Source organism: Excalfactoria chinensis, chromosome 5, assembly GCF_039878825.1.
Source record: "Excalfactoria chinensis isolate bCotChi1 chromosome 5, bCotChi1.hap2, whole genome shotgun sequence".
Taxonomy (NCBI): domain Eukaryota; kingdom Metazoa; phylum Chordata; class Aves; order Galliformes; family Phasianidae; genus Excalfactoria; species Excalfactoria chinensis.
In genome coordinates, this window is record NC_092829.1 from 40,912,605 (window position 1) to 40,927,778 (window position 15,174).

The 15,174-nt window shown below is 38.7% G+C and overlaps 1 protein-coding gene across 5 annotated transcripts in view; it reads right to left on the reverse strand.

The window, feature by feature from the left end:
- Positions 1 to 6,161: 6,161 nt before the first annotated feature.
- Positions 6,162 to 15,174, reverse strand: part of PTPN5 (protein tyrosine phosphatase non-receptor type 5) — a 73,446-nt gene continuing 64,433 nt past the window's right edge. For all 5 annotated transcript variants that reach the window (XM_072339167.1, XM_072339164.1, XM_072339163.1 and 2 more), the window contains exons 12-14: positions 14,416 to 14,576; positions 12,058 to 12,171; positions 6,162 to 8,216 (exon numbers count right to left, since the gene is read on the reverse strand). In XM_072339167.1, coding sequence (XP_072195268.1) covers positions 8,123 to 8,216; positions 12,058 to 12,171; positions 14,416 to 14,576 — 369 coding nt within the window. In that variant the 3' untranslated portion in view covers positions 6,162 to 8,122. The remainder of the gene's footprint in view (positions 8,217 to 12,057; positions 12,172 to 14,415; positions 14,577 to 15,174) is intronic.

A 15,174-nucleotide genomic window follows, 5' to 3' on the forward strand; every position in this document is an offset into this window, starting at 1 on the left:
CCCAACCCTTTTTCATTTGTGTTGGTGATGTGCACGATAAACTTCTTACCCATCTGCTTCAAGGCCAGTTTGGATGGGGCCCTGGACAGCCTTATCTAGTGGGTAGCAAGCTTACCAGTAGCACTGGGGTTGGAGGTAGATATCTTTAAGGTCCCATCCGACCTAAACCATTCTATGATTAATACTCCATTTTTATTGATGTTTCATATTCAGCTTCCTTGCTATCTTTGGTATTCAAAAGAAAACATTTTACCTGCTTTCCAGATATTTCAGAAATTCTGCTGTTAGGTAAGTGAAGAATTACATTCGGGTCATAAGAGATTTGGTTCACTATCTGGCACAGCCATGGAATCTGGGATAATTTTCTGAATTTTCCTACCAGCTTTTCCTTGGCAGAATGGAAACATTAATACATCCTTTATTCACCTCATTTAGACTGCAGAATTCCTGGGCAGGGACTGGCCCAATATTGCTTGTCCAAAGCATCCAGTATGCCTTATCCTAAGGAATACTGGATTGCAGACCTTAGCTTGTCTATTAGGATGCTTCATTAACACTATAAATCTGATCTGACATGGATTTCATGTGAGAGATCTTCCTAGAGACATTAATTGAAGAGAGGTTGTGAAAACATTTTTTACCTTGTCAGGATTTGACACAACTTCTTCACGTTTCTTTGGATATCCAGCTTTTGTCCAGATGTAAAAAAAGTAGATTTGTATTCCATCTGGGATGTGTAACTGTCTTCCATCACAGCTGTCTTTTTGGATGCAGGCACTTATTTTCTTTTGTCTCTGTCAAGAGTCTGGGGTACTGTGACACTAACTTCAACCTCCGCTTCTTCCTTCATCTCTTTCAACTTCCTGAGAAATGAGCTAAGTTCATGCAGGCCTTCTCTAACTTCTCCAGAATCTTAGGGATGATCTCCAATGCTTCTTTTCCAAGTAAGCAAGCAACTGTCATGTAATAACACTGGAGATATCTAGACCTCCATTGGAAGAGGGATTCATGCAGTTCCAAACAAGTTCTCCTAGCATCAGAGAATATAGTTAGAGATTTTAATGCTCCCCCCACAGATGGTCATTGCTGGGAAAAGAAATTCCAGATATCCTTCCCACCACCTTGTCTGCCAGGCCATCTGCTGAGAACCTGCTGAGGTGCTAACAGTGCGTGGTAGGAGATCAGGCAGATCAAGCAGGTCCTTCCTTTCTTGAACCCATGCCGGAACTGATTTCCCAGCTGTCCAGCAAATGCCATGTGATCTCACTCAAGATGATCCATTCCACAGCTTTTCCTGGCATCAATGTCAGGCTGATGGGTCTGTAGTTTCCTAGATCCTCCTTAGACTCTTGTAGATGGGAATCACACTGGCAAGCCTCCAGTCACATTAGCAAGTCCTGAATAATATTACAAATCACTGAGGTTTAGCGCTGTTTTTTAATTTTTGCCTGAATGGCACACAAAAGGCATTAGTGCCCCACTACACTAAATGCATAACCAAGTAAAAATAGTGGTTCTTACTCTAGTGCTGTTTTCTGCTGATTGGAAACAATGCCCTACAAACATTCAACAGTACTGGCAAGAAGCAGTACTGTAGTAGGCCTACTGCAAACTGGGACATTTTCATAGCTGTTTATAAATACTATAGTGACTAACTTTTTCTTATTTTTAAAGTTTTATTGTGGAAATAAATAAATAAAGCAAAAAAAGAAAATGTGTTACAAATATTCCTTGATATTGTCAACAACGCTCTGGGTCCCTCTACTGGTACTCACTTTCTCCTTTCCTTGTTACCTTAGGATTTGGTTTACCAATCAGCTTCAGCTCTGAATGCCTCCAAAAATTCAGGAAGAAATACTGCAACTAATTAATGAATGAGTGAAGTGGAGAAAAGGAACTGTTACTCTGTTTAGGTTTACTTTTAAGGTCTAGATTAACCTTGCTTTACTTTATTTACTTAGTACGACTTCACATACACCACAAACACCACTCTGGGAATTAAATTTGTTCTTTAGAAGTGCTCTGCACACCAACAGTAATGATTTGTAATTTTTTTTTGTGATACGTAATAAAGTTATGGATCTGTCATATGTGAACACAATGGGAAAGCTTATTTACTTAGTCTTTCAAGGTTACATTCTTTCAGCATGAGTCAAATTATCTGATCATGACTTTTGCTTAAACAGGGATCTCCTGAATTTGAATCAGTAAGGACTGCTTTCCAGCAGATAACATGAACTGTATCTTTCCCACTGATCCAGAATAAATATCTAGAGATTGTAAGGATGAGCAATCGAGTTTCCTCTTTTTAACCACTTCCTCCATGTGTAGATGATGATAGACCATGTTTACTTGCACAAAATGGGTGAATGTATGTAGGAGCACCTGAAAATGCAGTCAGCTCTTGTCATATAATAGGTAGAGAACTGGCTTTCGCCAGAAATAATTGTTACTCACCCTTGGGTGTTGTCAGAAATAATTCCACACAAAACAATGGCATAATCCCCAGGTAATATATCACTTTTACTGACGATTTTAGATTACTGGTCCAGAAAAGAAAGAAAAATTTTAAACAAAAATCAAGAAAAAACATGCAAAGGCTGAAACATCATCACCTTTGTCAGCAAACTGAAAACACTGAATTCAAAAATAATCACATGCTAAAGAGGGACTCCAGCATGATAGAGGCTCTGTGCTCCCTTCTCCAGAAGTTTGAGTTGTTAACACAAACTTGCTTATCAGATCAGAAGAGTGTGGAGATGGGACTGGTAATGCTGTAAAGTGGATAAAGTATCATTAACAGTTTGTCTAATAAATCTATCAAGGAACCAACTTTCACTTACCCTTTCAATAACATAATTCAGAAACAAGAGCCCAACTTAGACACAGAGAAATCTGGTCTGAAAGTTAAAATTTCCCCGACAAAAACAAAACACTGACAACTCAAACCAATTCCACCCACCATTCCAAATAGACTCAAAAGCCAGGCAGTTCCTTTCCACGTTCATTTCACAGTACTGATGAGTCCTCCCTCACACTTCTGTTCTTACATCAGCTACTCAGGCACAGAGTGGGCATGTGAATACACATACATGCATATTACTGTAGGAGGAAAAAACAATGCATATGAATGAGATCTTGCAGTTTGGATTGATAAGTCTGGCTGTGCTGACAGACATGGAACTTAAGAAGAAAAGGAGTGAATGCATCTCGCTGTAACCCTGACCTTCATGATATCTGGGTGTCTGCTCTCCATATTACTCCTAGAAGCCTAAAGATCAAGATGATAGTTGATGTAGTGAAACCAGTCCCACTTGGTTTTACTTCTTTTGACCCAAAAGGAGTCAGTGCTACCCTAAGAGAGGTTTCTTTTGTTCTGTGATGTCTGATTAGTTTTGACTTAAATTCTGACAATTCTCCTTCCATCCACTTCAGACACAAATAAGCTAAGCATGCAAAGGAGAAAGATCAGAGCAAAAGGATCTGTGCAGGAACTTTTCTCTCTGATCCCTGGAAAGAACTGTTGCCTTTGCCTTTATAGAGGAAAGCAGGTACTGACATCAGGAATACAAATATCTGATTCAAGCAAAAACTACTATTTCCCAAAGCAGAAATGTCTTTTGCCTAATCCACTCCAGATGTTTTTGTCCACAAAATTCTGAGATGTATTGAGATCAAAAGGTGGCCAGGAGATGCTAAGCCATCAGAAGGCTCTCTGGCAACACAGACTCTCTCCAAGGGAAGAAATGGTCCCTTGAAAACACTGGTTATCAATATTTTGGATTAAAACTAGTACAATGCAGTGACTTATTTTCTGTGTTTTAAGCCTAAAAAGCAACAGGCAGAGAGAAAGAAGAAATAGGAACCAGAAATTGATTAGCATGGTCCATTGGAAAGAAAGGAGGGCTACGAATTACAGTACCTGAGTAAATCACCAACTTTACCCCATTTAGATGCTCTGAGACATATTACCAGCTATGATGTCAATATGACTTTTGATTCTGAGTAAAACATTTAGCCTCCATGTTCAGTTTTATTATGACTAAAATAAATCTTGCCTGCTGAGCTACTGGGGATTACATGGAGGACAAGCCTGAGCAGCTCTTATGTGTTAAACTTAACTGTACTCTCTTTTGTTATTTTAGTCTTTAATTCTATGTTAACCTGTATATCTGTCTATCTCAGAGTACCAACAAAAGGACAAAGCATCATTGATCTGTTAGCTTGAGAGGAAAAGCAAAACTGTATAAATGTCATGGCCAATGACTGAGAAGCAAACAAGACTGGGATAGGTTCTGCCACATTCAGTAAGTGTGAAAAGTCATATGAAATAGGGGAGGCATTACAGTTGATTCTAAATAAAATAATCTCAGGTTATTATAAGCTAACATACCTGGAAAGAGTCCTCTGGGAAACAACTGTGTTGTAGGTATTAGTACCGCTGTTTCAGGTACAAATAGACAACCTGGATAGAGAGATGGAGAGGGAAGATAGAATGTTTCTTCTTTTTTAGAGAGCGTCCAGTAAAAAGAGAAGCCTAGTAAGATGCAGTTTAGCATAGTTCCTATCATCAACTCAGTTTCAAACCTTCTGAGTAGGAGAAGCAGCAGTTCCACTCATCTCAAGTGCTTCTGGATGGCCAGAGTTCCTTTCTGCTAGTCCTAAACACTTCTTAAGACTACCTCTGCCATCAGAAGAGATCAGAATAGCTGATATAAGGTCCTTTAGACCTCAAATCCTATTTAAAAAAAAAAAAAAAGAGAAATATGTTAAATATGTTAAGGCTGAAGTAGAAATAGGACAATTAACTCCTATTTTGTTAGACAGAATAACACTTTAAAAGGCATTTAATATTTTGATCTTAGCTGAGTAGAGTGCACTTGCCTAGTGCGAAATGGCAAATGTACAATCTTTATATCCAGTAGGATGATACTTGCTTTGAATTGATGCAAAGCAGCCTAACTTTACCAGTGACCATGTTCACAGAATCACAGAATAGCCTGGGTTGAAAAGGACTATAATGATCATCCAGTTTCAACCCCCTCGCCATATGCAGTGCTGCCAACCACCAGACCAGGCTGCCACATCCAGCCTGGTCTTGAATGCCTCCAGGGATGGGGCATCCATGACCTCCCTGGGCAACCTTTTCCAGTGTGCCACCACCCTCTGTGTGAAAAACTTTCTCCTAATCTTTAATCTAAACCTCGACTGTCTTTGTTTCAAACCATTCCCCCTTGTCCCATCACTATCCACCTTCATAAACAGCTGTTCCCCCTCCTGTTCATATGCTTCCTTCAAGTACTGGAAGGACACAACGAGGTCTCCCCAGACCCTTCTCTGAGATAAATGAGCCCAGTTCCCTCAAGCTTTCCTCATAGGAGAGGTGCTCCAGCCCTCTGATCATCTTAGTGGTCCTCCTCTGGACTCGCTCCAAGAGCTAATGATATTTAGGGTACAAAATGTTGTATTTTTGAAACAATGTATGATATTTTGAGGATAAAATGTCTAATTTTGGGGATAAAAGTGATACTTTGAGGTAAAAATGTCTATTTTGGGGATAAAAAGTGACACTGAAGGGAGAAACTATTATTCTTGGGTTAAAATTTAATATTTAAGGAAGAAAATGTCTTATTAAGGCATAAAAAACACTATTTCAGGAAAGAAATGTCCTTTATTGGGATATCAAATTTTATTCCAAAACCAACACATTTTCTTCCCAAAATACTGCTTTTTATCCCCAAAATAAGACATTTTCTCCCCAGAATACCCCTTTTTATATCCCAAATAAGACATTTTCTCCCTAAAATACCACATTTGATTTCATAAATAGGATTTTTATTATTATGATTATTATTTTTAATGTTCTCAAAACATTCTATATACGCAGAATGGAAGTGGACACTAGGTTAGACTTCCCTTATCAGTATAAATTGTTTACTTCTGCATAAGTCAATGAACCACCAGTGACTAATACATGCTGAAGAACTCTGCTTGCACCTCAAAGTCAGTATGTTAGGGACTGTTATGTCTTGTTTACCATAAAACAATTATCTTCTAGGAAGCTTCTTTGTACACAAGGCAACTTAGACAGCAAAATTATCTCCTATTTGCACAATCCTATCCCATCATTAACATATTCTTTATTAGATGGACAGTAAACTGATGACAGAACAAGTTACTTTATTAACTGAGTTAATTTTGACACTGTAGGGCACTGAACATCTGAAAACAGTATCAGGAGTTCCACTTATAACACTATTCAAAACATCAGTGCTACTTCAGTTATTTCTAAGGAGTACTTAGATGGAATAGTGCTGCTCCTTTGAAAAAATCAGTAGCAATGGGGAGAATACAGCTAGCAAGGTTTACATAAAACTAACAGTCATGTTATGCTCAAAAGCTTAAGTTTATTGCTCTATTTAATGACTACTGCCAGTATTTTTTAAAAGATTGCCAGTTCTTCTTGCTAGCTTTTCACTGAAGGAAATATTTTAAATACAGCAATAAAATCAAGTGGTTCAAGATAACACGTTTTGCCACATAGTCATGCAAACCCTGCTGATAGGATTTTTACAGGCTCATGGATACAGAGTAAACACAAAAGATGTGTACTAAAATATTGGGAAACTTCCCCCACAGTGATGAAGTTGTAGGCATAACATTTCAGGCCCTACCCTGCATCTGCTGATGTCAGTAACAAAACCTCAGTAGGAGCAGGATCAGCACTTAATGTTCTGAGAGCTGCTTTACCTTCTCCTGATGAAGAAGCCAAGTAAATTTACAGAATCTTCTGCACTAACAAAAGCAGTGAGTTTTGGTTATTGTTACAAAAAGAGAAGCAAAAATATTTCTAGTAAATGATTACAGCTTACATTCACAAAACACTCAACTCTGATGTAAAGGGTCCCGCGTATCTCCATTTTTCACTGCCCAAAGAACTTAAACATGTGCTTACCTCTAAGCATTGAACACACCAACTGAAGCCTTCATTGTCAGACTAAGGACTGAAAACAAAAGCACGGAAGTAGTCTATATTATTTAAAAGGAAATACTACTGCTCGGGCTAGCGATTATAAAGGGATACATTTATCAAAACTTAGTCTGAGGGGAAATTTATCATGAAGCAGCATTTGGATTTGCATTTCTAGTCATATTAATTTTAGCAAACACTGGCCATCTGGTCTCCTTCAAAGCTTCAGAACAGGTTTAAATTCAAAATACAGCTGATTTTATTCTCGCATTTTAAATAAATATGGATTCAAGTAAAAAAGAAATTCCTCATGTCAAATGTCTGGGGAAACCATTGGGATTGTCGTCTGACTGCATGAACAGACAAAATACTTTCAGAAATCAAGTCTGATAACAGAGTCAGATGCCGACACATTGACAAAAGAAAGATGAAGAATTAATATTCATTTTAACTTTTCCCCTGTCCACTGCAAATTCATCCAAGTTGTTATGACAGCAGGGCAACATTGCTGGTAAGGACTAGAGGCAAGAATTTGTCTCACATCAGCAAAATACATTTTTCCCTATAGTTCCGATAATACCAGTGATAGACTGCTTTAAAAAAATAAAACCAAGCAAACGCGATGTGTGAGTCCTCATTTCAACACGAATCTACTTGAATCTTTCAATGCAGAGGCTCAGAAGGTTTATGATACACACAGTATTCGGTAATTTCATATGTAAAAACAGAGGCAAAAAGTTACTTTCAAGCTTAGTCAACATACGGCACATATTTCAGCATGACAATTCGAAAAGTTTCACACTGTATTTGGATATAATAGCAATTATGTTTTAAAAACAGCAAACTGAAGACAGTGCTTTTTTTTTCTTTTTCTTTTTGATTTTGTAACAAATGAAGCTACTGTTCTTATTTACAAAATAAATAAGCCTTTTTTGGTGAAGATTATGTCCTGTCACATATGTTTAAGACAAGGTGTACTTCAGCTCTTAAATGTCAATGCAAACAAGAGCATAAAAGCAATATCAAAGTAAAATATATCTTTTTCTCCAGCTAAGACAGCCAGATTACCATGTGTCTCTTATTAGATCTGAAATATATCTGAATGCAGTCAAAAGTTCTCTTGATTTTAGCCTTTAGGAATATCATGAACACTTATTCTTCTGCTGCTCTAGAAAGCTGTTTTCCGTACAAGCTCATGACATGATGGACAAATTGATACTGTTCACAAGTCTGGATCATTCCTCCCCTGAAAAGGAAAGAAAAAAAAAGGGGAGGGAAACAGCAGCCTTTTTACACACAAATAACACACTAGGAAATGGCACAGCTAGTATGAAGCTGGTGTTAAACACAACAGTTCTATTCCAAAGTCTACTGAACAAATGAGAAAGTGCCAATGGACTGCAACCAGCTTGCAGCTCTGTTCTGAAGGTCTGCTAACCAAGTAACAGAAGGTAGTCAGATTAAGAACAGCAGAGGCACTCAACCAGTAAGGCACCGCCACCATTATTTGCATTTGTGTTATTATACCACCTGTACTCTAAGCACCATTTTAAACATAACCATAATCATAGAATGTTTTGGGTTGGAGGGGACCTTTATGATCACCTAGTTCCAACCTGCTACAGGCAGGGACACCTCCCACTAGAGGAGGTAGCTCAAAGCCCCATCCAGCCTGGCCTTAAAAGTCTCCAGGGAGGTATACACAATAACCAATTTCACTAAAATCTCATGGTGAAAAGCAACTCATATCCCAAAGCCCTGAACAGACAGGTGAAAAAAAAGAAAATAAAGAGGTGAAGAAGCTTTTCTAAGTCTTTAAAGCTGCACTGTGGACTGAACGCAAGAGCAGATTTAGGGCTACAGAGGGCCAGGCCAGCTCAGCTCAAACAATCTGTGCAACACACAACTCTCCCAGTCTGCAAGGAGAGAGCATTCTTCTGCACCATCCCAGACTGTGCTTTTGGAAAGATTACCAGGGAACCAGGTGATGCACAGCAGGACTTTGGACCAGACACTGAAATTTTAACAGAAGACAACTCAAACTAGTAACTGAATTAACTGCCATGCACACCTTGACTAGTAAGAGATTCCAAGCACAGAAGTCTGTTTTGGTTCAGTTTTTCTGTTCTCTTTAAACCTGCAAATCTGAAAAGACCTTCAAGCAGGAGCAGAAAAGGATTTCCTTTTCCATGTGCCATTAGCCCTTGCATTTCTGCAAGTAGCATATTAATGAACACAAGTACCACAGCAGGTGACAAACATGAACAAAAAGAACAGCACCTAATTCTGCTAAGAGTAACACATCAATAATGACATAATCTCTCGATAATCTATTCTTAAAAAAAAAAAACAACCTGTGGCTCATATTCAAAGGCTTATGCAAAATTGTGCCAGCATTAGTGCTGGTGCATAGATCTGGGGGAAAGCAGAGTGGTGCTGAGGACGTGGGAACCCATGGGTGGCCAGCACCAACCAGACTGTATCAAGTTAAGAAAAGACATATATGATACACTGCTTTAGAAACTCCCACCAGAGGAAATGAAAGGACATTTGTGTCCTCTGAGCCAAGTGGATAGCAGACTGGCAGCACCTACTTGGGGACTGCCCTATTCTATGCAGCTCAGCTTAACAATTGTGTAATGTTACCAGAAGCAAGTAAGATGAAGGAATAAAACAACCTCCTCCTTCAACCTTTTGCAGTTATTTCGTTAAGGGCCTGTTTTAAGCAGCAGAGGAGAACAACCAGCAGTGGATGGAGATAAAGCTATGGGTTACTACTCTATGGCTGAGATGCAGTTCTGTTTGTAGCATCTCAATTGATGATAGGTTTTAGAATTGTGATCAAAACAGTGTTGGCAATGCTCTAATATTGTGACTGTTGCTGAACAGTGCTTACACAGTGTCAGAACTTTTCTGATTCTCACTTTTTTTTTTTTTTTTTTTTTTGGTTCTCCTTCTTTATTATCCCACTTTTCTTTTGCTTGTTATTCTACCTTTTTCCTACTCATCAATGACTTCACTTTACTCTTCTCATCCTCTTCCCTGCCCTCAAGGGTGCTTCTGGGGGAAGTTGCTGAGGGACTGTGTGGTTTCAGCTGCCAGCCAAGATGAGTTTATAACAACTGTCTATCATCTTTGAAAATTCATGGGAATCAGAATGAGAAGAAAATGTACTACAGCCTCCCATCAATAAACAAAGATGGGAAAAAAACTGCATTTTTAAAGAAACTATTTCTTAGGAAATCATCCCTTCTCTATCTCACAGCAGGTGCCTGTGTCCAGGCTCTGGCACAGAACAGAGATAACATGCTTTCACCTCTGCTTGACACATGAACCTTCCCAATTTTTCTTGCACTGTGGAAAAGAACAGCAAATGTGTGTCAGCCCTGTGGGTAAGGATGTGGGAAAGATCGCTTCTCCTTAGTCACACCAGGTAACTTTAGGAGTAACTGTTGACCACAGATGCAATGCTCAGTGCACAGGCTTCTTGCAAAGGGAATCTGCGAGGGAATGAAGGGAATGAAGCACATGACCTCTTTGCTCCTCAGAAGAACCCTAAAATGTGGGTTCTTAGGGCAACATCACTACTGCTGAAAAGCAGTGAGATACACTCAATTCAGCATCTGCTCTGGCCTTCATTCAACCTGCTTTCCTCACATGCTTTCTCTATCCAATGACCAACAGATATGAGGAGATGGAGAGGACCCTTCCCATAGCTGCTGGCTCATCTTGTGTTGCATCTGAAGTCACCCAGAGCTTTTCTGACATCAGATGTCAATATGACTTCCAAGAGACTGCAAGATCCATTTTTCACCACCTGAAGAAACCACACTTTCCTAAAGCAAGGTGGTGATTTGACTGCTTTCCATCATGAGTATTTCCTCTCATGTTATTAAATAGCTTTTTCATGTCCCATTCCTCTACAGAAAGGTACAAGGTAGCAAGAAGCATGTGTAGGCTTCCTTTTGCTCTGTGGCATCCCTTAAGCATGATCTCCCTTATCCAGTATGTACAAATAACTGGCAGTTCCCTTCTCCCAGGAAAAGAAAAAAAAAAAAGAGCAATTTTAATTCATTTTCTGTACCAAGCATTTTAAATAGGTTAAAATGTTAGATCTTGCCAGATATTACACTGGACCATGGACAACAAGCACTCACAATCACATTCTAGTGTTCTTTTTCTCAAGAAGCCTTCCCTTGTTCTGTCCGAAATCCACTGAAACAGCCAAATTTCCAAGCCCTTGCACGTCTCTGCCTATCAGACCCTCAGTGGGGCAATGATTTATTTTCTGCCTCCTGCTGAGCACAATTTCTCATCTAAAATAAAGTTCAGTGTGGGGTTGAGGTTCTTTTTTTGTCAGAAAAATGTTTGGTATGTTTTTCGTGACATTTCTTCCCCTGACTACATTTATCATTATCGTTAGAAGAGAACACTGAGACATGTTTTGATGGCACTTGAAACCAGTGGGAGAGAAAAAAATAACATCGCTGGTGCAAATTCTAGTCTGTTTACTTCATAATCAAGTTCAAGGTGGTGTGTTAAGAAATACTTAAGTGGAAGCCACTGAATTTCTGGAGATTTTCACAGCTCCTTTCCCATGTCTGCAAACACTCCAACCTAAGTATACTCTTCCCTCTCCTGCAATGTCTCAAGCAGCAATGCCCTCCCAACAGCGTCCACAGTTCCAACTATGTGAGGCCAGTTTTCTTTACTCCTCTTGAGAGCAAAGAGCTATTCTACAGCTCTGAATCAAATGCAACAGACATTTGAGCCCTATGAATATTGTGCCAACTCCTCTGCTGGTGAAAATGGTTATCTCTCACTGCACTGAAGTCCACACAGCTGTGTAGATTTCGATGTCAACCATGAACCTAACTCATTTGCTGAGGATATTTGTTAAGGTTTTCTGCTCTACTAACATAAGCAAGACAAAACTACTTAGAACAGGACTACTTCCTTCCAGGAATGTTCTCCCTAAGCCTTCATTGGCCTTTGTTCTCTCCACTTCCCATTTGTTCCTCCTTAAGCTAAAGGAAAGTTTAACATTTTTCTTTTTCTTTTTCTGGAAATGAAACAAGTTTTCTTACCTGTCTAACCGTAACTGGCAAGTTGTTCGCAATATGTCAACTATGCCCTCACTCTTCAGCTGTTTACAACAGACACTAGTTGCAATGAAGCAGCCCGTCCTCCCGATGCCTGCACTAAGGGAGGAAAAAGAAGAGAGAGGCGGCAAAGATGTTAGAATGGCTTTGAAACTTTCATGTTAAACAAATGCCTTTAAACCAACAGTCAAATCCCATTATCTCTCTCCTCCCTCCTAACTCTCATGGATGGGTGCTCTTGTATATGAAGCCTTAACTAAGGAAAGATAATAGCTCCAATGGAACAACACCACTCACACTGTGAGCCACTCACACAAAAAGGCTTCAGCTTTCTCTACTGCACGTAGAGTGATAAAAATTGACTATGTGGGTACTGTCTCACCTAATGTCAATGAACTTGTAAAAATAAACAGTTAAATACTATTTCTTGGTCAGACGTGCTTTGAAGGCAACCATTGTTTTGAGAGCAACCTTTGCTTAGAGATTCTACAACCCAAACAGCTTCTTGAAAACTATTTTCATTCATATGTACAGTTAAAAACTCTTGCTTAAATTATTGGAGCTGACAGCAATATGATAAGTATGATTACATTTGCTCTCAAATCTGCATTCTAGTAACTCTATGAATTAGTAAAGAGATAAAAGAAATGCACCAAAAATCATCTCTTGTGAACACTTCCGTATTTGATTCAGCCTTTACTAAGTGACCAGAATTGACTTCATTCTGAAATGGAACAGAGCTATGAAAGCTGTGTAATCTTATCACCTTATAAAAAACTAAACAGCAAATTCTGACAGTCCTTCTTATACGTTAGATAATTGTAATTACCTGTAAGAAAACCTGCTTTCATTTAAACTGTGCTCAAGTCACAACACAAAAGCACTGGCAACAAAAGTACAAGCAAAAATGGAGCCTGCAGATAGCTGCTGCTAGCAAACTCTTAACACCATTTTTCTTTGAGTGCATAGACTTTTAATTCAGTGTTTATACTTGTTGGGAAAACTGACCTAGTATCAGATACATTGGAATTGTTTTAACTTTTATTACAGAATGATTGAGGCAATTCAATGGAGATCTGCTGCATGAACATACTCCTGAAGAGCTGATCTCAGTCTTCAAATAACTGTAATGGTGATATTTACGTGATCTAAAGATTTTGTCCCTGATGCCCTGGTATATATTTTTTTAATTTGTTTATCAAAATTTCAAAAATTTCAGAGTGCCATCATCAAACAGGCCACGGTACAGTACATACCTCTTGAATAAAGGGGGTACATACCTCTTGAATAAAGGTTCTCTTCTATAGTTCTTGGTATCTCGCAAGGACAGGGAGCAACACTCATTTTTGTAGAAATCTAACAGCATTGAGACACCACTTGCCCCAGGCCAAGTTATAGTGGCTGAGACAAAGCCATAATCCTTTCAAGACTTCCACATTACCCACAGGACTTTACCTGGACTGATAGCCTACTGTTAATGAAGATGCTTTTAAGAATATCTTCACTATTACACCTGCTTCTTATATCATTGAAGGGCAAAGTCACCATGATTGCGGCATTATATAAACATCCTATTAATGATTTCTCTGTATTTCCTCATAGATGATCTTTGACAGTACGGGGTTATGAACCATTCAGGCTAGAGTCTCTTTAAAAAAACATTACTGTTATGTAATACCCCCTTTAATATGATTTTTAGATAACAGTTATCTCACATTTCCTAGAAAATGTCATGCAAAATTAGGTGAAATTCCTTACAGAAACTGCAAAGGCATTTTTGGCAAAATGTACTTCTACTGAAATTATGGAAAATTATCCTGATAGCATTAGTACCTTACATACCAGACTTCCCTTTATTTATCTGAAGTAACTGTTTTGAAAATTGAGTTGTGGTATTCAAGTAATCACATTTAATCTTCCTAAATTCTAGCAAAACAAGACTTGTTTTTAGCCCTCTTTGAAAATGTATATATATTATTATAAGTTCTCATTTTTTCTGCTTGCATGCATCTTCCTACTCAGTTTCACCCACAGTGTGTTTAGTTTTGGTAAAGTGGCACTTTTAAGATCATCAAATGCATATATTTCTGGTAAAGCAAATGAAATAAGGGGGTTGTTACTTAAAACTAAGCCAACAACAACAACAACAACTTCTGTCTGCAGCTCAATCTGTATCTGCATGCAACAGAAAAATGTCAATAAATTTTAGAAGTTCCAAGAAAATTTAAAGCATTTGGACCGGATCTCTTTCATGTCTCTGACCAATGGTTCAACATGGCAGCATCTAAAGCAAGCCACTGTATGCAAAGCAGTCCTCAGAGTTTGAATACAATGTTTATTCACCTGCAGTGAACAATCACTGGAGCATTCTTCTCTTCTGCACTCTGCATTGCCTCTTCCACTTCCAATACTAGCTGTAACAGAGGAGGAGCTTGATCTGGTGTCTTCTGGTCTGGCCAAGATGTGTACCAGTAATGTTTCAGATTTCTGACTTCTTCTCCTTTCTGCAGTGCAGTTAAGACAAACATCACAATGTTTTTTTCAAAATTCCAATTTTAAAGTCATGCTGAAAATTAAACTTTAAGAACAAGATGAGTAAACCTATGCTAAAGGAAACAACAGATGCAAATGACAAACCACACAGCACAGAAATCTGGACTTCAAAGACTGCATCTACACTTCAGCAAACTGCTTCAAAAATAAATAAATAAATAAATAAATCCCCCCCCTCCCCTGAAGTACTCTGCTCTTTTAGCGCCAAGAGCTGTGTGCAAAACAGTCTGTTCCCTCTTGACAGATTCATTCAGCAGAACTGGAGCTGTACTTGTGACATAATTGCTTTCATAATGTATTTGACAGGCAGAGAGCCAGGAACCATATCTCTGTCTTTGATAGCTAGCTAGCTAGATGAGGGATAAGAGATAGAAAATTATTTTTCTCTCTTTTCTGACAGACAGACTCTTACCAGTTTCCTGTCACTTACACTCCTCTCTTAGACACGGTGATAGATTCAGAGACACTGGAAGGCGAGAATTATATCTAGCTGCAGTCCGAGGCTTCTTATGAGATACAAAGTCTGATTCCCTCCCTCTGTGTTTCAAG